Source organism: Dendrobates tinctorius, unplaced genomic scaffold (genome assembly GCF_039654945.1).
Source record: "Dendrobates tinctorius isolate UK_male_01 unplaced genomic scaffold, ASM3965494v1 ptg000233l, whole genome shotgun sequence".
Taxonomy (NCBI): Eukaryota; Metazoa; Chordata; class Amphibia; order Anura; family Dendrobatidae; genus Dendrobates; species Dendrobates tinctorius.
This window is the reverse complement of record NW_027361900.1, coordinates 1,456,717-1,483,867: the sequence shown is the minus strand read 5'-3', so window position 1 is coordinate 1,483,867 and position 27,151 is coordinate 1,456,717. Positions and strand designations below refer to the sequence as shown.

The following is a 27,151-nucleotide window of genomic DNA, read 5'->3' as shown; positions in this document are numbered from 1 at the left end:
CCACTGATATCTGAGCGCTATGTGACACGCTCGATGGCACAGCTGCCTGTGACCAAAGTGACAAGAGGATAATGGAGATTTTGAATCTCTGCGTACACTTGTGGACAGTGGACACTTGTGGATTGTGTGCGGCCCACTGATATCTGAGCGCTATGTGACACGCTCGATGGCACAGCTGCCTGTGACCAAAGTGACGAGAGGATAATGGAGATTTTGAATCTCTGCGTACACTTGTGGACAGTGGACACTTGTGGATTGTGTGCGGCCCACTGATATCTGAGCGCTATGTGACACGCTCGATGGCACAGCTGCCTGTGACCAAAGTGACGAGAGGATAAATGGAGATTTTGAATCTCTGCACACACTTTTGGACACTGGACACTTGTGGATTGTGTGCGGCCCACTGATATCTGAGCGCTATGTGACACGCTCGATGGCACAGCTGCCTGTGACCAAAGTGACGAGAGGATAATGGAGATTTTGAATCTCTGCGTACACTTGTGGACAGTGGACACTTGTGGATTGTGTGCGGCCCACTGATATCTGAGCGCTATGTGACACGCTCGATGGCACAGCTGCCTGTGACCAAAGTGACGAGAGGATAATGGAGATTTTGAATCTCTGCGTACACTTTTGGACACTGGACACTTGTGGATTGTGTGCGGCCCACTGATATCTGAGCGCTATGTGACACGCTCGATGGCACAGCTGCCTGTGACCAAAGTGACGAGAGGATAATGGAGATTTTGAATCTCTGCGTACACTTTTGGACACTGGACACTTGTGGATTGTGTGCGGCCCACTGATATCTGAGCGCTATGTGACACGCTCGATGGCACAGCTGCCTGTGACCAAAGTGACGAGAGGATAATGGAGATTTTGAATCTCTGCGTACACTTTTGGACACTGGACACTTGTGGATTGTGTGCGGCCCACTGATATCTGAGCGCTATGTGACACGCTCGATGGCACAGCTGCCTGTGACCAAAGTGACGAGAGGATAAGGGAGATTGGATTGCTTTTAAAAAAGCAGTTTGCGGAGCAGTGGGTAAACAGCAATGCCAGCGTGTCAGGAAGCCTTAAAAAGCAGCCCAACAACCAACACCACTGATACACCACAATATAGCCTCCCCTTGCACTGCACACACAGTGACTTGTGTGTTGTGCAGGCCAAATCGCTAGCAGCAGAAGCAGTTTTTTTGTCTTCTTCCCTGCCTAACGCTCACCCTACAGAATCAGCAGCAACCTCTCCCTATACTAAGATCGGCAGAAGTAAGATGGCGGTCGGCGTGCACGCCCTTTTATACCCCCTGTGACGCCCACCAAAGCAAGCCAATCACTTGCATGCCCTTCTGAAAGATGGTGGTGACCCGTGCCTATGTCATCACGTTGCCCACAGTGTCCGTGGATCCTGATTGGCTGAAAAAGAGCGCAAAACAAACTTTTGAAACGCGACTTTGGCGCGTAAGTCGCCGACCTCGTGGCCGACCTCATCCTAGGGTCGGGTTTCGTTTCATGAAACCCGACTTTGCCAAAAGTCGGCGACTTTTGAATTTTTTCGACCCGTTTCGCTCAACTCTATTGGAGAGTGAATGTGTACACGTCACCTCACCCTATATACTGAGATGTGGGGTACATGTTTTTTCTATTAGTCACCTACTGACTAACCTTCAGGGGGTGAATTATGGGTATAGTTTTACATTTGGAATTAATAAAGTTTAGTTTTATCCTTTTGTCAGCAAACATGAGGAATGACAAGAGACAACCCATTTAAGAAGATTTAATTTTGGGTAAAACTATTCCAACATTATGAATATAAAAAAGTCTTCTCCCCTATGTGACGTCTCTGATGTTTATTAACAGTTGATTTCCAAGTGAAATATTTCCCACGTTAAGAAAATGAAAATGGCTTCTCCCCTGTGTGACTGCTCTGATGTCTAACAAGATTCCCTTTATGGTTGAAACATTTTGCACATTCTGAACATGAAAAAGGCATCTCCGCTGTGTGAGTTCTATGGTGTTCATCAAGACTCCCTTTCTGGTTAAAACATTTCCCACATTCTGAAAATGAAAAAAGTTTCTTCCCTGTGTGAGTTCTATGGTGCCTAACAAGATGATGTTTCAGTTTAAAACATTTCCCACATTCTGAACACGAAAAAGGTTTCTCCCCTGTGTGAGTTCTGTGGTGACCAATAAGATGTTCTTTCATGTTAAAACATTTCCCACATTCTGAACAGGAAAAAGGCTTCTCCCCCGTCTGAGTTCTATGGTGATTAACCAATTGTGATTTCCGGTTAAAACATTTCCCACATTCTGAACAGGAAAAAGGCTTCTCCCCTGTGTGAGTTCTCTGATGTCTAACAAGAATCGCTTTCTGGCTAAAACATTTCCCACATTCCGAACAGGAAAAAGGCTTCTCCCCTGTGTGAGTTCTTTGGTGCCTAACCAATTCTGATTTATCGATAAAACTTTTCTCACATTCAGAACATGAAAAAGGCTTCTCCACTGTGTGAGTTCTCTGGTGAGTAACAAAATTAGATTTCTTGTTAAAACACTTCCTACATTCTGAACAGGAAAAAGGCTTCTCCCGTGTGTGAGTTCTTTGGTGCCTAACCAATTCTGATTTATCGATAAAACATTTCCCACATTCTGAACATGAAAAAGGCTTCTCCCCTGTGTGAGATCTATAGTGAGTAACAAAACGTGATTTCCATGTAAAACATTTCCCACATTCTGAACATGAAAATGACTTTTTTGCTTTAGGAGCAGTTTGTTTTTTAATGTCTCTTTTGTGACTTTGATTTTCCATAGTAGTCAGTAATGAATCAGAAGATGGGACCTGTTTCATAGGATCAGATGACAGATCTTTGCTGTGAATGGATGATGATATATCTGGAGTAATAGCAATCACTTCAGTTGTATCTTGTAGGATCTCAAGATCATCAGATTTAAAAATTGAAGATGTCAGCTGTCCCTCTGATCTCCTGGTACAGTCATCTGCTAAGATAAAAAAACATTTTTTTAAATAAAATATCCTTGAGTTTTATATTTTTGAACATTTCTACTTAAACTGTACATAAAAATGGCAAGCTATGTAAAAGCTTTAATTATTTACCAAGACAATGACAGTTCACAGTCTAATAGAAAACCTTGTTGGATGAGCCAGTAGTGTGTGGTGTTCAACTGTTTGTTCATTCGGCCTCCCAAATATCAAATATAAAGAAACCAATCAATGTTATGTAGGCGAAAATAATACCAATTCTCATCTCACAAAAAATAAGTCCCCACTCAGGTCCATCATTTGTCAATAGAAAAACAGATAAGGCAGGTTAGAGTTAATGCTATACTTATGGTTAGTGTTAGGCTAAAGATAGGGTTTATTCTAAAGTTAGGGGTAGGGTAAAGAATTAGGCTTTTCTCAATTGTCTCCCCAATAATTTGGTCACATCAGTCATGTCAGAGATTTCTATTTCCGGAAAAAGAAATAAAAATGAATAAAATGTCCCGTCAGTATTATAGTGCAGAGGAGGCTTATGCACTTTTATGTTCTGACAGTGAAGAAAGTGCAGTGTCAGATGGCGATGTGGATTTCGAGGGCTTTAGTAGCAGTGACAGTGATAGCTCAGAAATGAGCAGTGATTCTGGTCCATCCTCACACACAAGGACCAGTACAACAAGAAGGACAAATAGCGCTTCTGGAGAAATGTCTCCAACTCAGGGAACAATGCCCAGTACTAGCGCTGTCCCTAGTGCTCGTGAATTGGCGCACACCAATGTCCAAGGGGCTTTGCCTCTTGATGTAGCATTTCCCAGATGGGAGGCTTCGGATTCGGCTACTCCATTCATCCCTAATTTTAATGCCATTCCTGGTATAAATGTGGAGGTGGAAAATTTTGGACCAATTATTTTTTTAAATTTGTTTATGACAGATAGCTTGCTAGAGGATATTGTCCTACAAATTCATATGTGTCCCAATTCATCAGCCAGAATCCACGATCCTATTATGCTAGGTCAAATTTATGGAACCAACTAATATCCTAGAAATGAAAACATTTTTAGGACTTACATTCGCTATGGGGCTTGATAAAGAAATGAGCATTCGGTCCTATTGGTCCAACCGCCCTGTTCAAGCCACCCCAATGTTTTCTGCTGTTCTTCCTAGGACCCGTTATGAAAGCTTTTCGCATGTATGAGGGGAAAGATAGCCAACTAAACCCACCAGGACGCCCTACTTATCTGGGGACATCTGGAAAAATGGTTTGGGAGCTGATAACTCCATTTTTACAAAAAGGCTACAATCTGTATGTTGACAACTACTGCACCAGTATACCCCTATTTAAAAGTCTGGTTGAACATAACATAGGGGCTTGTGGGACCATTCGCAAAAACCGTCACGGGTTTCCAAAATCATTGGTCAGCAAAAAGTTCTGAAAGGGGCAGTCAGGGGCTTTACACAATGGAGAGCTGCTTGTCCTTAAGTATAAGGATAAAAAAGATATTTTTATCCTGACCTCGATCCACACAGATGCCACAAGGGCCACTGCAGACCAACAGGGATCCACTACTCCAAAACCTGTGTCTGTCATTGACTACCACAAATATATGGGGGTGTGGACCTTACAGATCAGGTTCTACAGCCATACCAGGTATCAAGAAAATCATATATCTGGTATATAAAGTTAGTCATGTATTTGTTTTCAGGTGGCCACATATAATTCTTTTGTGTTTTTAATGGAAAAAAAAATTGTCCATTAAATGTCACCTGCTTAACCCAGCAGGAAGTACAGCGGCGTCTAAAAATCACTAAAATTGGCAAATCCCCGGGCCCGGATGGGATACACCCCCGAGTACTGCAGGAATTAAGCACAGTCATAGATAGACCATTATTTTTAATCTTTAAAGATTCCATAATAACAGGGTCTGTACCACAGGACTGGCGTATAGCAAATGTGGTGCCAATATTCAAAAAGGGGACAAAAACTGAACTTGGAAATTATAGGCCAGTGAGTTTAACCTCAACTGTGGGTAAAATCCTGGAGGGTTTTCTAAGAGTTACTATACTGGAGTATCTGGAGAAGAATAAACTTATGACCCAATATCAACATGGGTTTACAAGGGACCGTTCCTGTCAGACTAATCTGATAAGCTTTTATGAAGAGGTAAGTTCCGGACTGGACCAAGGGAATGCAGTGGACGTGGTGTACATGGACTTTTCAAAAGCTTTTGATACGGTGCCACACAAAAGGTTGATACATAAAATGAGAACAATGGGGATAGGGGAAAATATGTGTAGGTGGGTTAAGAGCTGGCTCAGGGATAGGAAACAAAGGGTGGTTATTAATGGAGCACACTCGGACTGGGTCACGGTTAGCAGTGGGGTACCACAGAGGTCAGTTTTGGGCCCGCTTCTTTTTAACATATTTATTAATGACCTTGTAAGGGGCATAGAGAGTAGAATTTCAATATTTGCAGATGACACTAAACTCTGCAGGGTAATCAATTCAGAGGAGGACAATTTTATATTACAGGAGGATTTATGTAAACTAGAAGCTTGGGCTGATAAATGGCAAATGAGCTTTAATGGGGATAAATGTAAGGTCATGCACTGGGGTAGAATGAACAAGATGTATAATTATGTGCTTAATTGTAAAACACTGGGCAAAACTGTCACTGAAAAAGACCTGGGTGTATGGGTGGACAACAAACTCACATTTAGTGGCCAGTGTCAGGCAGCTGCTGCAAAGGCAAATAAAATAATGGGATGCATTAAAAGAGGCATAGATGCTCAGGAGGAGAACATAATTTTACCTCTATATAAGTCACTAGTGCGACCACACTTAGAATACTGTGTACAGTTCTGGTTTCCGGTGTATAAGAAAGACATAGCTGAACTGGAGCGGGTGCAGAGAAGAGCGACCAAGGTTATTAGGGAACTAGGGGGTCTGCAATACCAAGACAGGTTATTACAATTGGGGTTATTTAGTTTGGAGAATTGAAGGCTTAGGGGTGATCTTATTACAATGTATAAATATATGAGGGGACAATACCAAGACCTTTCTAAAGATCTTTTTACTCTTAGACCTGTGACGGGGGGACAAGGGGGCATCCTCTACGTCTGGAGGAAAGAAGGTTTAAGCATACTAACAGACGCGGATTCTTTACTGTAAGAGCAGTGAGACTATGGAACTCTCTGCCATATGATGTTGTAATGAGTGATTCCCTACTAAAATTTAAGAAGGGCCTGGATGCCTTTCTTGAAAAGTATAATATTACAGGGTATATACACTTAGTTTCCTTAGTGTTGCGTTGATCCAGGGAGCTAGTCTGATTGCCGTATGTGGCGTCGGGAAGGAATTTTTTTTCCCTAATGTGAAGCTTACTGTTTGCCACATGGGGTTTTTTGCCTTCCTCTGGATCAACATGTTAGGGCAAGTTAGGATAGGATGGGTTGAACTAGATGGACTTAAAGTCTCCCTTCAACCTTAATTACTATGTTACTATACAAAAAAGCCGGAAATGCAGATACTTTCCTTGATTATCAGGAAAAGGTCACTGAAAATCTTGTTTTTGAAAATTTTGTCCCCGCCAATCCTTTAGAATGTGAAGATGTAAGAAGACTCACTGAGCGACATTTTATTGCACTCATCCCAGTAACTGAGACAAGAAAGAACCCCCAGAGAAGATGTCGTGTATGTTCCTAGAGAGGAATGAGGCATGATCCCCGCTATTATTACCCACAATGCCCATCACTGCCAGCCTTATGCCTCCATGACGGCTTTACAATCTTCCACACAGAACCACGTTTTCGAACTGTTTTGACATTCAAGCATTTGATTTAGTGACAGACACATTTGAGTAGAGCTGACTTAACAATTTCCGGGGGTAGGTGGGGGGAGGTCTCCAGAGACACAAGCTGGGCACAATATATTGGGCACCACAATGACATTTTTGCAATTTTTGCCCTAAAATTCTACTAGGTGTTTCTAGAAATTATCCATGTAGTGAAAATGGTCACTATATCGATAGATGAATTCCCAGAGGGGTGTCATTACAAAAATGGGGTCACTTCAGGGGGGATTCTGTTGTTCTGGTACTTATCGGCTCTCCAAAGTGCCATAAAAGCAGAATCCCCCTGAAGTGACTCCATTATGGAAATGACACCCCTCTGGGAATAGGAAATGACCCCCTTCTGTGAATTCATCTCTGGGTGTAGTGACCATTTACCTGTCTATATATTTTCCAATGTAAAATCTGGGGTTAAAACAACATTTTAGTGGTAAAAATGTAATTATTTTTTCTTCACTGCCCAATGGTATAATATTCTATGGAACAGCTGTGGTGTCAGTATGCTCACTGCACCACTAGAAGAATTCATTCAGGGAAGTATTTGGTAAAATGCAGTCACTTTTGGGGCTTATGCTGTTCTGGCACCTCAGGGGCTCTGACAATGTGACATGTCACCCACTAACAATTCCAGCAAAATCTGCTCTCCAATATGGCGCTCCTTCCCTCCCGAACTCTGCCATGCGCCCAAACAGTAGTATTCTCCCACATATGGAGTATCGGCGAGCACAGGAGAAATTGCACAACAAATTGTTTGGAACAATTTCTCCTGTGGCCCTTATAAAAATGCAAAATATGGAGCTAAAAAGATTTAGAAATTTTTTTTATTTTTTTTATTTCCACGGTTCTACGCTATAAACTTCTGTGAAGCACCTGTGGGTTCAAGATGCTCAATACACATCTAAATAAGTTCCTTAGGGGGTCTAGTTTCCAAAACGGTGTCACTTGTTGGGGGTTTCCACTGTTTAGGCACATCAGGGACTCTCCAAATGGGACATGGCTGTAATGCTGCTGCAGCGCAGTAGCGTGCATCTTCCACCAGGGGGTGATGGTGAGGGAAGGAAGGTTGCACTCATAGTGTAACAGCACCATGTGGCAGCATAGATGCCACTAGGTGACGTGAGGGTGGTCAGACAAGCTGGGTCAGGAATGCACAGGAAACGCAGTACCAGAGTAAACAGCAATACACGTGGTCAAATACAAGCCAGAGAAGTCGGAGCCAGTCGGGGGTAGAGATACCAGAGACGTGAGACAGTAAAACAGGTCAGAGGACAAGCCAGATCCGATACCAAGGTCACAGCACGAGGAGACAACACCAAGATAAGCGGGGTAGTAGGAATGAGAAGGTACAGGAACTGAGTAAACGGCCAGAGGACAAATCAGGGTGTAACGGGGTCAGTTGCTCAAACCAGGGGCCGGAAGTGTAACTGACGCTGCCTGCAGGCAGCAGCGGACTGAAATAGCCAAACATATCCCAAAACGAGGCAGAGAAAGTTAACCCCCGCAAGACCAGCCTGGGGAGAGAATAACAACAAACAAACCCCGGCCTGGATCATGACAATGGCAACCGCTAATTATTGCAGCATATTTTGCCTTCCCTTCCGAGCCCTGCCGTGTGCCCAAACAGGAGATTTCCCCCACATATGGGGTATCGGCATGCTCAGCAGAAATTGCAAAACAAAATGTATTGTCCATTTTCTCCTGTTACCCTTGCGAAAGTAAAAAAAATTAGGTGTAAAGGAAAATTTGTGTGAAAGTAAATGTTTATTTTTTCCTTCCACATTCCATTCATTCCTGTGAAGCACCTGAAGGGTTAATAAACTTCTTGAATGTGGTTTTGAGCACCTTGAGGGGTGCAGTTTTTAGAATGGTGTCACTTTTGGGTATTTTCTGTCATAATGACCCCCCAAACTCACTTCAAATGTGACGTGGTCCCTAAAAAAATGGTTTTATAAATTTTGTTGTAAAAATGAGAAATCGCTGGTCAACTTTTAACCCTTATAACTTCCTAACACAAAAAAATTGTTTCCAAAATTATGCTGATGTAAAGTAGACATGTGGGAAATATTATTTATTAACCATTTGGTGTGATATGACTCTCTGATTTAAGGGCATAAAAATTAAAATTTTGAAAATTGTGAAATTTTCTAAATTTTCGCCAATTTTCCATTTTTTTGACAAATAAACGCAAGTCATATCAAACAAATTTTACCACTAACATAAAGTACAATATGTCACGAGAAAACATTCTCAGAATCACCAGGACTTGTTGAAGCTTTTTAGAGTTATGACCTCATAAAGTGACACTGATCAGAATTTAAAAAATTGGTCACAAAGGCAAAAACAGGCTCTGGCGCAAAAGGGTTAATGTTTTGTTTCACAACCTTTTGAGGCAATCACTGCGATCAAACGATTCCTGTAACTGTCAATGAGACTTATGTGGTGCTCTGATTACATATTCCTCTGTATCGGCTTATGACAGGTCGCTGACCCCTCACTGACCTGCCCCCATTATTACATAATGCATATAATAGCATTGATATTATTGTTGATACTGCCTATAATATTGTGGCTATTGTGAGACTTAGAAAAAAAATTACATCCAGCAAAATGTCACCGGCGATGGCGGCGCCTGCACAGTAGCCTCTGTCTCTTACTTATAGATGATACTACGCAGGCGCTGCCATCGCCGGTGACATTTTGCTGGATGTAATTTTTTTTCTAAGTCTCACAATAGCCACAATATTATAGGCATTATCACCAATAATATCAATGCTATTATATGCATTATGTAATAATGGGGGCAGGTCAGTGAGGGATCAGCGACCTGTCATAAGCCAATACAGATGAATATGTAATCAGAGCACCACATAAAGCCCTGCCCCCAGCCCCACCCACAGCCCCGCCCCAGAGCACGAGAATCTCATTAACTGAAAACTACAAATACAGATTACACAACAGTAAACCAGAGTTGCCCTCATTTATGGTGGACCATTGGAGCTACTATGGATCCTGACCAGAAGATTAGAGAAAATAATATTGGTCCCCATTTCAGGAGAGATTGTGCAGTAATCTGAATTCCTTAGGATCAAAAACAATGTAATGTATGATGTGGAGTGAATCCATGACACCAGGGCTGGAGCCAACACATCTCCTGCAGGCGGGAATAAATGTATATTACAGCCCTCAGCCACGCACAGCTTAGAGATCTATCATGGCACAGGCGGAATGTTTGTCCTGGAGATTATCACAATCCTCCTGGAAGTTAGTTGGTTTTAATACAAATTGAAAAGTCAGGATAAAGGGAAACTCTGCTGTTATTGGACAGAAATTCACACTTGGCCTCACTGCACATTTACTGGTGTCACTCATAAAAGGGAAGTTTGGCCAGAAAGACTGGACCTGGTCTTGTAGGGACCATGAGACATTCAGCAGCACAGAAGGCTTTAAACTAGAAGAGGGGATGGGAGGAAAAACAGCCGACAAGAACATGCAGCAGAAGGACAAACTAATCAAGGATACTAGATGTGGTAAAGAGGACCCAAGACAGGGTACTCAGAAGGAAGCTTAGAAAAATTAAGCAAAACTTCTTTCCTGCATGCTGACCAACGCAAGAAGCCTGACCAATATGATTGAAGATCTGGAGTTGGTAATGTATGAGGAAAAATACGACATAGTAGGAATAACTGAGACATGGTTAGACGACAGCTATGACTGGGCGGCTAACTTGCAAGGATATGATTTGTTTAGAAGGGATCGTAAAAAAAGGAAAGGGGGTGGAGTCTGTCTATATATAAAGCCCACACTAAGAGAAGATATACAAGAGTGAAATGAAGAGGTGGAGTCTCTATGGGTGGAGATACAAGGAGGGAAAAGTAATAAAATCCTCATAGGGGTTTGTTATAAGCCACCAAATATAACAGAAACCACTGAGAATGTATTATTGAAACAAATAGACAAAGCAGCAAATCCCAATGAGGTGATTATTATGGGGGACTTCAACTACCCCGACATAGACCGGGAAACTGAAACCTGCGGATCTCAGAAAGGAAACCAATTTCTGTCAGTGACCAAGGATAATTCTCTGTCATAACTTGTGCAGGGCCCAACTAGAGGGACGGCCCTTCTGGACTTAATGTTAAGCCACAGGCCAGATAGAATAACAGAAGTCCGAGTCGATGGCACCGAGGGAACAGTGACCACAATATAACACAATTCCACTTGTCCTTCAGTAAGGTGCCCTGGAAGGGGGTTACCAAAACGCTGAATTTCAGGAAAGCAAAGTTTGATCAGCTTAGAGAGGACCTTTGCCGAATTGATTGGGACAATGTCCTCAAAAATAGGAGCACAGAAAATAAATGGGAAATATTTAAATCAGTTTTACACCCCCACTGCGAGCTAGCCATACCGTACAGAAATAAAAGGGCTAGGAACAGGAGAACACCAATGTGGCTAAATAAGGATGTAAAAAGGGCAATAAATAACAAGAACAAGGCATTTAGGAAGCTAAAACAAGAAGGCAATGAAGAAGCATTAAAAAGTTATAGAGAAAAAAATAAAATGTGTAAAAGACAAATACATTTAGCAAAAGTGGAAACTGAGAGACTCATTGCTATGGAAAGTAAAACAAACCCCAAACTATTCTTTAATTATATAAACAGTAAAATGATTAAAATTGATGGTGTCGGCCCTTTAAAGAACAATGAGGGTGAAATCATAGAGAGCGATGTGGGAAAAGCAAATGTTTTAAATACTTTTTTCTCAACAGTTTTCACACAGGAAAAGGATTTGCCAGGGGAAATGCAGAGTGATAATGTAAACTCCCCATTAAGTATTACCTGCCTAACCCAGGAAGAAGTGCAGAACCGCCTTAGTAAGATTAAAATTGACAAATCACCAGGCCCTGATGGCATTCACCCTCGGGGATTAAGGGAGTTAAGTCATGTGATAGACAGGCCTCTATTCCTTATATTTAAAGACTCTATAGAAACAGGGTCTGTTCCTTTTGATTGGTGGCAAGCAAATGTGGTACCAATATTCAAAAAGGGGTGTAAAAGGGAACCTGGAAACTATAGGCCGGTTAGCTTAACATCTGTTGTGGGTAAAAGTTTTGAAGGATTTCTAAGGGATACCATTATGGAATATCTCAATGTTAATAAATGTTTAACTCCATATCAACATGGATTTATGAAGGATCGCTCCTGTCAGACTAACCTGATCAGCTTCTATGAGGATGTAAGCTCTCAAATGGACCCAGGAGAATCATTGGATGTCATTTATCTCGACTTCTCTAAAGCATGTGACACTGTCCCACATAAAAGATTGGTAAGTAAGATGAGAAAGCTTGGGCTAGGGGAAAATGTGTGTAGATGGGTAGGTAGCTGGCTTAGTGATAGAAAACAAAGAGTGGTTATTAATGGGGCATACTCAGATTGGGCCAGGGTTACTAGTGGGGGACCACAGGGGTCTGTATTGGGCCCCCTACTATTTAATATGTTTATTAATGATCTAGTGGATGGCTTACACAGTAAAATATCAGTATTTGCAGATGATACAAAACTATGTAAGGTAGTTAACACAAAGGAGGACAGTTTGCAACTACAGACAGATTTGAGTAAATTTGAGAATTGGGCTGAAAAATGGCAAATGAGGTTTAACACAGATAAGTGTAAGGTTATGCACATGGGAAGGAGAAACAGATGCTACAGTTACTTACTAAATGGGAAACTGCTGGGGAAATCAGACATGGAAAAAGACTTAGGCATCTTAGTCAATAAGAAGCTAAACTGGAGTGCCCAGTGTCAGGCAGCTGCCACCAAAGCAAATAGTGTCATGGGATGCATTAGAAGAGGTCTGGGGCACGAGATGAAAACATAATTCTCCCTCTGTACAAATCACTCGTCAGACCACACTTGGAGTATTGTGTGCAATTTTGGATGCCGGTGCTCAAGAAAGGCATTACTGAACTTGAAAGGGTTCAAAGGTGGGCTACTAAAATGATAAATGGAGTTTGTTCACTACAATACCCAGAAAGGTTATCAAAATTAGGTCTATTTACTCTAGAAAAGAGAAGACTTAGGGGAGACTTAATACATATGTACAAGTATATCAGAGGGCAATACAGAGATCTCTCCAATGAACTGTTTGTACCAAGGACTGTGACAAGAACAAGGGGGCATTCTCTTCATTTGGAGGAAAGACAATTTCTGCACGAGCATAGAAGAGGGTTCTTCATGGTAAGAGCAGTGAGGCTCTGGAATTCTCTTCCTGAGGAAGTGGTGATGGCCAACTCACTGAATGAATTTAAGAAAGGAATGGAGGCTTTTCTTGTGAGTAACAGTATAGAAGGTTACGAATAATATAATATTATAGGTAGATGGTTGACCCAGCTTTGGGGAAGGAATTTTTTTCCCTATGGAGAAAATTGGCTTCTACTCTGTGGGTTTTTTGCCTTCCCCAGGATCAACAATACAGAACAGCTGCACTAAAAATAGGCTGAACTAGATGGACATAAGGTCTTCCTTCAGCCTTCAAAACTATGTTATGTTATGTTACTATGTTACCAAGACAATGAGACTTTACAGTCTAATAGAAAACCTTGTTGGATGAACCAGTAGTGTGTGGTGTTCCACTGTTGGTTCATTCTGCCTCCCAAATATCGAATAAAAAGAAACCAATCAATGTTATGCAGGTGAAAATAATACCAATTCTCATCTCACAAAAAACAAGTCCCCACTCAGGTCCATCATCTGTCAATGGAAAAACAGAGGTTCCCACACTATCAGTGGCTAAAAGCCGGTTGAAAAGCTCCAGGGTTTTAAAGCTCCAGGGTTTTGATAAACCAATCCAGCAAAATCCGCTCGCACTTCAGAGTCTTGCAGTGTGCGCAAACAACATTTAGGATCCCTGTATTTAGCAATATTATAGTGAGAAGAACCCACTTAATTTGCGGTGTCTCCTGGAGCACAATCTGGGCACTATGTGCTGGGTAATAACATGGCAAATGTGTAATTTTCACTCTCCAACATCCACTGTGTGTTAGTTTCCGGAAAGTTGCTGTGGAGTCAAAATATTCACTGCTCCTACACACGTGGTCAAAATTGTTGGTACCCCTCATTTAATGACAGGATAACCCACAATGGTCACAGAAATAACTTTAATCTGACAAAAGTAGTAATAAATCAAAAATCTATGAAAATTAGCAAATGAAAGTCAGACATTGCTTTTCAGCCATGCTTCCACAGAATTTAAAGTAAAACTCATGAAATAGGCCTGGACAAAAATGAAGGTTCCCTTAACTAAAATATTTTGTTGCACAACCTTTTGAGGCACTTACTGCAATCAAACGATTTCTGTAACTGTCTATGAGACTTCTGCACCTCTCGACAGGTATTTTGGCCCACTCCTCAAGAGCAAACTGCTCCAGTTCTTGAAAGTTGCCTTTTCCAGATGGCATGTTTCAGCTCTTTCCAAAGATGCTCAATAGGATTTAGGTCAGGGCTCATAGAAGGCCACTTCAGAATAGTCCAATGTTTTCCTCTCAGCCATTCTTGCATGTTTTTAGCTGTGTATTGCATGTCATTATCCTGGTGCAAGACCCATGACCTGCGACTGAGACCAAGCTTTCTGACATTGGGCAGCACATTTCTCTCTAGTAGAATCCCTTGATAGTCTTGAGATTTCATTGTACCCTGCACAGATTCTAGACACCCTGTGCCAGATGCAGCAAAGCAGCCCAAGAACATAACAGTAGGAACAGTGTTGATTTTGTGATATGCTTCATTTTTCCATCTGAGAACATAGAGCTGATGTGCCTTGCCAGAAAGTTCCATTTTTGTCTCATCTGTCCATAGGACATTATGTGAAGCTTTGTAGCTTGTCAACATGTAGTTTGGCAAATTCCAGTCTGTTTTTTTATGATTATTTTTCAACAATGGTGTCCTCCTTGGTCGTCTCCCATGAAGTCCACTTGGGATCATACAACGATGGATGGTGCGATCTGACACCGATGTTCCTTGAGCTTAAACTTCACCTATAATCTGTTTAGAAGTTTTTCTGGGCACTTTTGTTACCATTCATATTATCCATCTCTTTGATTTGTCATCAATTTTCCTCATATGGTCATGTCCAGGGAGGTTGGCTACAGTCCCATGGATATTAAATTTCTGAATAATATGTGCAACTTTAGTCACAAGAACATGAAGCTGCTTGGAGATGGTCTTATAACATTTACCTGTAACATGTTTGTCTATAACTTTCTTTCTAATCTCCTGAGACATCTCTTTCCTTCGCTTCCTCTGGTCCATGTTGAGTGTGATACACACCATGTCACCACACAGCACAGTGAGTATCTGTAGCCTCTATACAGGCCACTCACTGATTCCAGGATTGTAGACACCTGTGATGCAAAGTAGTGGACACACCGCGATTTACACATTCTGTGGAAGCTTGATTGAAAAGCAATGTCTGACTTTCATTTGCTCATTTTCATAGATTTTTTATTTATTATTACTTTTGCATTACTTTTGTCAGATTCAAGCTATTTCTGTGACCACTGTGGATTTTTCTGTCATTAACAGAGGGGTACCAACAATTTTGACCACGTGTGTATAGATTATAACCCTCAGTGAATTAATTAATTACATGGAATCACTTTATGGGGATTTCGACTATTCTGGTTTTGTGTGATTTAGTTATATTAGGGCTTCTGCATATGGTGTGTCCAATCTCATCTGGGATCTGTTCCTGCTGTCCAGCTGGAGTAATCTGCTCCCTACTTCAGCCAATTGGAAAGTACCACACCCTACTAAAGCGCAAAGCACATGGCCGGAATCTGCCAGATACAGCGCTGTTCTCCTCTGGTTCAGTCCTCTGTGCTCAGCTTGCGGCTTGTGTATTTGCTTCCTGCTGTGACCGTGGCCCGTTTACTGACTACTCTTGTGTCTTCTGATTCTGTATTCTGTCCTTCTGGTTCTGACCCAGATACCTGACTATTCTTCTTGCCATCTAACACCACAGAATAGCAGGTAACACCATGGTCCAAGCCTAGGGGTCCCAGTGTAAGTCCAGATCCATGTAAGGGTATTGAAGGACGATGAGCAAGGCAATCCTTGGGATATGGAAAGCAGAGAAGATAGCGCCAAGCATGTTCATGGTGGACATTTTTTGAGCTGCCAGGTGACCATGAACAGTGCTCCCAATACATTGTGTCTGCAAACTATTCCAGCTAGATCTGCATTCAAATAGCTAAATGGCGCTCCTTCCCTTCTGAACACTGCCATGTGCCCAGACAGTAGTGTACAATCGTATATAGGGTATAGTGCGAAGCTGGAAAATAATTTGTAAGATCCATTTGTTTTCTATTATCCTCTGTGAATAATTTATCACCACATAAAGTGACACACGTCAGATATTAATAATGGGGCCTGATTAAGAACACAAAACTGGCTGCAGGAAGAGGTTAAATCAGAGGATTTTGGACACTACAGTAATCAAACACTGTGACTATACACAATAACATCTACTGAAATGATCAAACTCCACAGTCTCCATCAGTAATAAATGAGCAGCTAGTGGTGAAACCTCTCTGGGGTAATTAGAGTATGGGGCTCGGTGACCTCACAATCTAAACTATCGTAAGGTCCAATATTTTCTGTCAGATGAGTTTCATGGAGAAATATTACACATTTATAGAGAACTGTGTATAATAGTGCAGAGCTGAGAAGTCTTAAAGGGAACCTGTCAGCAGGATTGTGCTCAGTAACCTACAGACACTGTCAGGTCAGCGCCGTTATACTGATTACAATGATACCTGGTGATGAAATCCGTCTTGTGGTTGTTGTTTAATCTGTATTTGTAGTTTTCAGTTAATGAGATTCTCGTACTCTGGGGCGGGGCTGTGGGCGGCATGTGGGCAGGGCTGTGGGTGGGGCTGTGGGCGGGGCTTTATGTGGTGCTCTGATTACATATTCATCTGTATTGGCTTATGACAGGTCACTGATCCCTCACTGACTTGCCCCCATTATTACATAATGCATATAATAGCATTTATATTATTGTTGATAATGCCTATAATATTGTGGCTATTGTGAGGCTTAGAAAAAAATTACATCCAGCAAACGACACCAGTGGCGCCTGCGCAGTAGCCTCTATCTCTTACTTATAGATACTACTGCGCAGGCGCCGCCATCGCTGGTGACATTTTGCTGGATGTAATACAGATGAATATGTAATCAGAGCACCACATAAAGCACATATTTTTCTACAAGTGATTTTCTATCTTCTCAGCACACTCTACGTACGCTGTCATTTGGCTTTATAGTTACAGATCTGTGCAGGTAACGATCAGTGTCTCCTAATGTGAAGTAGAGAATGGCTACTGAAATCAATTATTAAACCTTATATAAGTCAGTTCAGATATGGTGTACCAAGATGGCGTCTGTGTCTTCAGACAACACCCTGGAAGGAATCCTTGGAATGCAGAAGCTGAGATACTGGATACCATATATGGAAGTGAAGCTGAAATGGACCTATCATAGACTGACACTGGCTACTCAGAAGATTGTGTGACACCCATTTCCTGTCTCTCTGTCTTGAGAATAAACTTCAGTTGTGTGCAAGCCTTTGCTGAGAAAGGAGTAGACATCTAACTCTGTGCTCAGTGTGACTCTTTAAGCGCGCACTCGGCCTATATTGGGTCAGGTACGAGCAATCATACAGATCTTGCCTTAAGGGATCACCCTCACACTAATCCCAGGGGGTAGGTGGATCCTCCAGGTTGTAAGTTCTATAGAAAAGGGCTTTCAATGCCCAAAGTCATTTGAACAGTTTTGGGTGGAGGAGAATGTTGTGGTCTAGAGGCAAAATGGTGACCATGGTAATACGGCCGGACTACACCACTGATAAAGCAGCCACAGTCGGTGACTGAGAGGAATCTGTGACTTCTCTGCATTCAGTGGTTACTACTCACCTGGGTAGTCATATGTGGGAATCTCCTCTTTACACCACTCATCACCCCTCACATATGTCTCTGTAGGATTAATATGGGTCAGATCTTCACCCTGAAACAAATATTGTGAAAGTCACTGACAGATGGAGAAGTCCCATCTATGATCAGCTCTAATCCTGCCATCTCCACCGTTCTCATTACACAAGTATAAAACATATAATACTGGTGGATAAAACAAGACTGAGCACAAGACCTTCACAGCCGTCTACACATCATAGGGGAGATCTCCTGACACCTTCTCTCCATCTACCTGATGATCCTGAGGAGCACTGGGATCTTCTTGGTTACAGTCCTGTGGAAGAAGAGGACGGGGACATCTCTCTGGTGTTGTCCTCTTACTGGATAGATCTGGAGGAAACACATACAGGGACTGAATTCATTCTCTACATACAGATAATTATAGGCCATGTGTATTTAGTCGTGTCTATTACCTGGTGATGTGAGGGGCTGGGGAACCTCCATTATGACGTTCTTGTACAGATCTCTGTGTCCTTCTAAATACTCCCACTCCTCCATGGAGAAATAGACAGCGACATCCTGACACCTTATAGGAACCTGACACATACAATGATACCGTCATCCCCCCGATCCCTTCATAGCGTTACTGTATAATGTCCCAGCATTCCCAGCAGTGTCACCTCTCCAGTCAGCAGCTCAATCATCTTGTAGGTGAGTTCTAGGATCTTTTGGTCATTGATGTTCTCATGGATCAGGGGGTGAGGAGGAGGCCCTGTGATTGGGCTCAGGGGTCTTCCCCATCCCTCAGACACAGGGTCCTGACAGCGATCACTAGAGGTCTTCTTCACCACTGTGTAATCCTGGTAATGGAGAGACACATTAATAACTCTCACTCCAGACATTTCCAGAGTCCTCACCTCTCCAGTTCTGTCCATCTGTTATTCCCATAGATAAGAATGATGTAATGTGACGTCATCAGAATCTCTCACCTCTCCAGTGAGATGGAAGAGGATCTCTAGGGTGAGGTGTAATATCCTCTCCGCCATCTTGTCTCTGTCCATATCCATCCTTGATGGGTAAATCAGGAAAATTCTCTTCTGTAGAAGATCTTCACTGAGAGGATCCGATATTGTAGAGACCTGAATGAGAAGAAGATGATCCGATGTAACATCATAAGAATCCTGTGTAATAATACAATTACTGGAGATAATAAGGGAAACATATGAGGAGATTTATTATCTTACAGGGTTTTGTTTTCTTCCCTGACATCTACTAATAAAACCTATATATTTAGGCCACAGACAACAAGCAGTTTCCTCCTCGGAGTCGGCAGCTGAACACGTTCCTCATAGACTCATCTTCCATAACGCTAATTCTCCTCTCATTACCGACACTGGAATCGGCATTAGCAATACTGCAGGAGATATTCATTACACGCGACATGAGAAATAACTCCTTCATGATGAGGACGACATCTTCATCTTCTACTATGGCTCTAGAGACATATTTGGCCAAAGTCGGTCACTGACTCCATCCCCACCGGCCGTCTATATGAAGGTTTCCCGTCTTCCCCGCACTGGAATCTTCTCTCACGTTAGATCTCAGCTCTCAGTCACACACAGAAGTTTGAGGCTTTTAGAAAAGATTTTTTGTTTCGACAAACACAACGGACAGAAATGATCTGATCCCAAAATCTCCATGTACAGTGATTTATGGGGATTATTTCTGGCCTTAGGCTTTCCTATATTAAAGAAAACTCCAGATAAAGCCGATATTAAAATGTTTCTAAAGAAAATTAGCTCCAACAATTCTTGTAAGAAGAAAAAAATATGCAAAAAGCAGAAGACACATTTTATAATTTTTAACATGTTGAACATCTATTAAAAAGAAATTAAGCTTTTTGTGCACCAGAACATAGATGTACACCGCAGGGACGGCACAGATGAGGCTGCAACAAAACCACTTGCTGCTGTGAAAAGCAAACATGGCATCTAAGAAGGTGTGACAGAGTTTGGCTGAATGCCCTCCGCCTCCAAGTACTCGATAGTATGGGGCGGCCTAGTTACTCCGATACTTACATGCCTAATAATGGGGTCTAGGCTGCAATGTATGAAGGTCTATTAGGCTGGGCCAGAGGCAGCGTCCAATAAGTTACCTTATAACGCCCCCATACACATTAGACTAAAGTTCCATGAAAGCTCTGATTTCGGGGGGTTTGGCCGACCATATAATGTATTTGGGGGCCTCCCGACAGATGATGTCAGGGCAGAGAAGGATCTGACATCCTGAATTTCAGAGGATAATCCGTCTGTTCTTCCTGTAGATAATCCTCCTCTACAGGAGTCTGGAGGCGACTCTCTCATACAGACCACAGGAAAGCTGGAATATTTGTGTGTATGAGGGAGTCGGGAGAGATCGCCGTCTGACAAATGACCATTCAGCCAACTCTGATCTCATGTGTATGGGGCCGTCAGTACTACACTGACAGGCAGTGATGATACACGGCACTACAGTAGTACAGGGCATCACCGGAGACATCAGAGGCTTGTATGTTGTATGATCGCACTGATCAGAGGGGTTAAAAAAAGGTTTAAAATGGAAAAAAATCACAGTTTCAGCAACAAGAAATATCCATCAGCCTACTTTGCACTCCTTATGTCACTCCCCCGACTTGACATGTTCTTGATATGTCAATAAATCAGTGAAACTTCAATCTCGATGAGTGCGACCTCTTCTCTTTGCATGGATTCCCAGGATTGACTGTTTCCAGGTCTGGCACCCGAGGTTTCCAGATGCTGGGCTTCTGCATGCCGCACATCATTTGAAGTCACACGGTAACAGCGGTGCCGTCCGCTTTTTATCTTGAGTTTTGTGATTTAGTTTTGGGTTGCACCCATTCTCTAATTGGTCGGATCTTGGCAGGATTCATGCAGAACCCCTTAGCAGAAATCATGTACCCCAAAAATTGTACCTCCTCAGCCATAAAAACACACTTCTCCAGCTTGGCAAATAGAGAATGTTCTCTAAGTCTCTGGAGCACAGAACGGACATGTTGCGCGTGTGTAAGAACATCAGCAGAGTAGATCAGGATGTCATCTAAATAAACCACTACATATAACCCACAGATATCCCTGAAGATATCATTCACAAAGTTTTGGAACACGGCAGGTGCGTTACTTAACCCAAACGGCATCACAAGATACTCAAAATGACCAAGGGGCGTTGTTATGAATGGGTCACCGAGAAGGAACAACAAAAAAGCTAAGTCCCAGAAAAAACAGAGAGGTTGGTAACTATGCTGATTGCAGATCCCTGATCTTAACCACACAACTAACAGTAGTAGTGGAGCGTTCCTACGATGTTCCTAGACGCCTCGTCACCGCCGGAGGACCACATAAACCTAAAGCAGGAAAAGGGAAAACTAACTGCCCCAGAGCAGACCCCAAAGGAATAGATAGCCCCCACACATGTATTGACAGTGAAGCAAGATGAAAACACAAACACAGGCAGGAAAATAGGCTGAGCAAACGATGGGGCCCGACTAACTATAAAGGAAAGGAAAGGAAAGCCACTGTCTGCAATCTGCCAAAAAACCCTACCAAAATAATGTCCAACTCGTCTGATAGCAAAATTAACCCTGAAGTCACTAGACTTCTCCCACTATATCAGCACTCTGAAATATTCTGAAACAGAGCAAAAAGAGGCCAATCTAATAAGGGCCACAAAGGCAAATTGTCAAATACAGATAAATAGGAGTGGAAGTTCAGCATAGCCCCAGCTGGGGCAAGCTGACCACACAAGAAACTGAATTGACCAACAAGCGCAAGTGTGAACATTAGCAAAAAACAAACTTAACTTGAGAAGACTGGAAGAGAGCTGAAGTCCAAGACCTGAGAAGCAGACTGAATCACCAGCACTAGGATAGGGCATCGGCTGTCTTATATCCAGTCTGATACTCCAGAGATCCAATCGTTATCCTCCTCATCAGGTGGTAGATCACTACCACTTAAACCAACCTCACTACCTCCTGTCACCACCAGAGGGAGAACAGAAGGAGAACTCTCAACTGGTGGAGCAGAAAATGAGCTCATAACAGATCGTGTTAAACGCGGTTTTCCACTCATCTCCATCTCTTATGCGGACAAGATTGTAAGCTCCCCAGAGATCAAGCTTAGTGAACTAACAGGCTCCCAGTAGCTGGTTAAACAGATCAGGGATGAGTGGAAGCGGATACTGATTTTTTACAGTAATAGCGTTCAGCTCACGATAATCAATACAAGGTCTGAGTCCACCATCTTTTTTTCCACAAAGAAAAACCCAGCCCCTACAGGTGAAGTGGAGGGTCTAATAAAACCTTTTCGTAAGCTGTCTGTTATGTAGTCATTCATGGCTACACGCTCTGGACCAGAGAGATTAAATATTCTCCCCTTAGGGAGACGAGCACATGGGACCAAGTCTATAGGACAGTCATAATCTCTAAAGAGGTAATTTCTCAGACTCCACTATGGAAAAAACATCCTCATAGTCCCTGAATGCATATGGTATAAAGGGTGTTTTAATTTTAATTTGGTTCACTGAGAGCGACATACAGAGATTCTGACACTGTGGACTCCAGCGCACGATATCACCTAAGTGCCAGTCAATAACAGGTTTATGCTGGTGCAACCATGGCATGCCTACCACAACTGCATGTGATAAATTGTGAATAACAAAAAACGACATCTGTTCGGTGTGTAATGCCCCCACTGACATAGCAATTTCTGTAGTGACAAATTCCACTCCACCCTGGACAATAGATGTACCATTAATTGCAGTGGTGTGAATTGGGGCATTAAGTCTTAACAAAGGTACACAAAGATTCCTTGCAAGCAAAAAATCCATGAAGTTGCCTGCAGAACCACAATCCACATAAGCCTTCACACACAGAGATTTCTTAGAAAACGAGAGAGAGACGGGTAACAAAACTTACCGGAGCCTCTGGGCCAGCACGACCAGAGCTGCCCAGAGGCCGATGTCCCAGGAATGTGGATTTCTGACGCTCAGCATTTCCCTTGAAGTCTCCAGGCTGCAGCATGCTAGTATAGGAAGATGGGAGTGTTCCTGCAGGCTGTGCACTGAAGCAGGTGTTAGGCCAAGAAATCAGCTCAGGCAGGAGAAGAAGGGGAAAAAAAAAGTTCAGGAGACTGCTTTTATATATGATGGACATATATACAAAAAGCAGTTTTTTGGGCCGGATATAATGTCATGGCCGTCTGTGAATCTGGGCTGCAGTAGGAACAGCACCCCGAGTAACCCCGAGACCCTTAACCCCTATACAGGGATCTGGAATTGTAGCAAGGCCCATGGGGTAGCTGTTTGGTGGAGCAGTGGACCAGAGCTGGACAGCCGCCAAGGGGTTAAAACTAAAACCCTAATCGTGGTCAGGAGGCAGTAGTCGGAGGCCGGAGGGCAGCAGAGGTGCAAAATCAGCAGGCAGAGAAAGAGTCAAAAGTCTGGGCCAAGGTCAGTAAAACCAGAAGGGCAGCAAAGGTACAGAATCAGCAGGCAGCAGAAGGGTCAGAAATCCAAGCGAAGGTCAGTGTCAAAAAACCGGAAGAGAGGCAGAGGTACAAAAATGGCAGGCAATAGAATGGTCAGAAATCCAGGCTGAGGTCAGAGTTAACTATAGCAATTCACACAGTAACACGCAGGGGAACCAAGAATATATCTGGCGGCTTGCAAGACCAGTCCCAAGGTATTTGAGGGATCAGGTCATCCCTCACAGGTTCCCGGACTGATGATGAAATTAGGACCGCCCCCAGGACCAGGCCAGATGGTGATGCAATAAGCCCTACATGACTGACAGAGGGGCGGAGCCTGCGCCCACCAGATGCCTGCGCAGGAGCCTCTTCTCTGTCACCACCCTCACCCAGGGGCAAACCACGGTGCCTCCCAGTGGCCGAGGCAGGAACAGCCGTCCCCGAGTCCGATGACGACGAGACGGCCAGGCGCCTCCTAGTGGCCGAGACCGGAACAGCAGGCCCCGAGTCTGGTGGCGACGTGTCAGTCCGGCGCCTCCTAGTGCCCGAAGCCGGACCAGCAGGCCCCGAGTCTGGCAGCGACATGCCAGTCCGGCTCCTCCTAGTGGCCGAAGCCGGAACAGCAGGCCCCGAGTCTGACAGCAACGTGACATATATACATGGTTCAAAAAAATAAAGGGAACACTTAAACAACAGAATATAACTCCAAGTAAATCAAACTTCTGTGAAATCAAACGGTCCACTTAGGAAGCAACACTGATTGACAATCAATTTCACATGCTGTTGTGCAAATGGAATAGCCAACAGATGGAAATTAATGGCAATTATCAAGACACCCTCAATAAAGGAGTGGTTCTGCAGGTGGGGACCACAGACCACATCTCAGTACCAATGCTTTCTGGCTGATGTTTTGGTCACTTTTGAATGTTGGCTGTGCTTTCACACTCATGGTAGCATGAGATGGACTCTACAACCCACACAAGTGGCTCAGGTAGTGCAGCTCATCCAGGATGGCACATCAATGCGAGCTGTGGCAAGAAGGTTTGCTGTGTCTGTCAGCGTAGTGTCCAGAGGCTGGAGGCGCTACCAGGTGACAGACCAGTACACCAGGAGATGTGGAGGGGGTCGTATGAAGGCATCAACCCATCAGCAGGACCGCTACCTCCACCTTTGTGCAAAGAGGAACAGGAGGAGCACTGCCAGAGACCTGCAAAATGATCTTCAGCAGGTCACAAATGTGCATGTGTCTGCACAAACGGTTAGAAACTGACTCCATGAGGATGGTCTGAGGGCCCGACGCCCACAGATGGGGGTTGTGCTCACAGCCCAACACCGTACGCTTGGCATTTGCCACAGAACACCAGGATTGGCAAATTCACCACTGGCGCCCTGTGCTCTTCACAGATGAAAGCAGGTTCACACTGAGCACATGTGACAGCCGTGACAGAGTCTGGAGACGCCGTGGAGAGCGATCTGCTGCCTGCAACATCCTTCAGCATGACCGGTTTGGCAGTGGTCAGTAATGGTGTGGGGTGGCATTTCTTTGGAGGCCGCACGATGTTGGGCTGTGAGCACAACCCCCATGGAGACACAATTGTGCCTTTACCTGGAGATAAATTCCCAGTGGAGGCAATTTCCAAAATGCAATAACTTAAGTGGGGAATTCAGCTCTTTTCACACTTAAGGGATCTGTATATGGAGTCTACAAACTACAGTGGGGGAAATAAGGATTTGTTACGCTGCCAATTTCGGGGTAAACTCACATTTTTGTGAGGAAATAAAGTAAAATTGTCATTTTTTCCTTCCACATTGCTTATATTACTGTCACACTATCCGAATTCAGATATTGTCCTGTCAGAATGGAGAATACAGGGAGCGAAAGGGTTAATAGGACTCACAGGAGGAACCGGCCCAGAAAGCAGAAGATCCAGGAGTGTCCGCCACATATATGACTGCTCTGTGCACACAGGACCTGTGATGAGGTCACAGGAGGGGAGGAGTCAGGGGTCACATGATCAGGGGCCTCAGTGTGTGCAGGACTCAGTGTGCTGGAGCGCTCCCGATAATCAGCTGCATGTGTCACGCTGTGTGATAGTCACAGCACCTGCATGGAGGGCGACACATGCAGCTGATTATCGGGAGCGCTCCAGGGATCCGGGGTCCCGATGAAGCTATTCGGTAAGCGATATTAGCCAATAACAACTTCTCCGAGGATATTCGCTCATCTCTAGTAATAACAGCTCAAAGAAATTCACCAAACTTTTCATTAAGTTTAATAGCAAGACCCTATTAAATATTGAGCACCAGCGGGATGAAGCATTGACAGCGGCATGTAAAAGTGTGGGCGCCCCGGGTCAAAATGACCGTTATTGTGAGCAGTAGTAAGATGAAGATGAAATGATCTCTAAAAGGCCAAACCTCTAAGATTGCACATGGCCTTTGTATTTTAGGCAAAAATAATAATAAAACATATATTAGACTTTTTTACAATTTCATAATTGCAAAAAGGAAAAGGGGCGATGCAAAACTTTGGGCACCCTTGGAGATTTGTGTACTGAGATAATTTTGATCAAGATTTCACACCTTAATTAGCTTGTTAAGGTTATGGTGAAATCACATGGTGCCCAGGAGCTACAGTCTGAGGAAAGGGCTAAAAAGCCTTCACTAGACCCCTGTACAGCTGTATAATGAGGCCCAGGCTTTATAGTGAAGGGACAGGAGTGAGGGCCTGTTCCCAGGAGCTACAGACTGAGGAAAGGGCTAAAAAGCCTTCACTAGACCCCTGTACAGCTGTATAATGAGGCCCAGGCTTTATAGTGAAGAGACAGGAGTGAGGGCCTGTTCCCAGGAGCTACAGTCTGAGGAAAGGGCTAAAAAGCCTTCACTAGACCCCTGTACAGCTGTATAATGAGGCCCAGGCTTTATAGTGAAGGGACAGGAGTGAGAGCCTGTTCCCAGGAGCTACAGTCTGAGGAAAGGGCTAAAAAGCCTTCATTAGACCCCTGTACAGCTGTATAATGAGGTCCAGGCTTTATAGTGAAGGGACAGGAGTAAGAGCCTGATCCCAGGAGCTACAGACTGAGGAAATGGCTAAAAAGCCTTCACTAGACCCCTGCACAGCTGTATAATGAGGCCCAGGCTTTATAGTGAAGGGACAGGAGTGAGGGCCTGTTCCCAGGAGCTACAGTCTGAGGAAAGGGCTAAAAAGCCTTCACTAGACCCCTGTACAGCTGTATAATGAGGTCCAGGCTTTATAGTGAAGAGACAGGAGTGAGGGCCTGTTCCCAGGAGCTACTGTCTGAGGAAAGGGCTAAAAAGCCTTCACTAGACCCCTGTACAGCTGTATAATGAGGCCCAGGCTTTATAGTGAAGGGACAGGATTGAGAGCCTGTTCCCAGGAGCTACAGTCTGAGGAAATGGCTAAAAAGCATTCACTAGACCCCTGTACAGCTGTATAATGAGGCCCAGGCTTTATAGTGAGGGGACAGGAGTGAGGGCCTGTGCCCAGGAGCTACAGTCTGAGGAAAGGGCTAAAAATCCTTCACTAGACCCCTGTACAGCTGTATAATGAGGCCCAGGCTTTATAGTGAAGGGACAGGAATGAGGGCCTGTTCTCAGGAGCTACAGTCTGATGAAAGGGTTAAAAAGCCTTCACTAGACCCATGTACAGCTGTATAATGAGGCCCAGGCTTTATAGTGAAGGGACTGGAGTGAGGGACTGTTCCCAGGAGCTACAGACTGAGGAAAGAGCTAAAAAGCCCTCACTAGACCCCTGTACAGCTGTATAATGAGGCCCAGGCTTTATAGTGAAGGGACAGGAGTG

The 27,151-nt window shown here is 43.6% G+C and overlaps 2 protein-coding genes across 2 annotated transcripts in view; both read right to left on the bottom strand.

Moving 5' to 3' along the window:
* Window positions 1-1,765: 1,765 nt before the first annotated feature.
* The window catches only part of LOC141060257 (uncharacterized), a 77,915-nt gene continuing 52,529 nt past the window's right edge, over window positions 1,766-27,151 (bottom strand). The window contains exon 4 of the mRNA XM_073556482.1: window positions 1,766-2,997. Coding sequence (XP_073412583.1) covers window positions 1,892-2,997 — 1,106 coding nt within the window. The 3' untranslated portion in view covers window positions 1,766-1,891. The remainder of the gene's footprint in view (window positions 2,998-27,151) is intronic.
* LOC141060243 (uncharacterized) lies at window positions 18,266-24,781 on the bottom strand. The gene is made up of 4 exons (XM_073556474.1): window positions 22,779-24,781; window positions 18,799-18,948; window positions 18,490-18,669; window positions 18,266-18,406 (listed from the first exon to the last, which is right to left on the bottom strand). Exons 1-4 carry the CDS (start codon window positions 23,013-23,015, stop codon window positions 18,266-18,268), a joined length of 708 nt encoding a protein of 235 aa, XP_073412575.1. The 5' UTR covers window positions 23,016-24,781.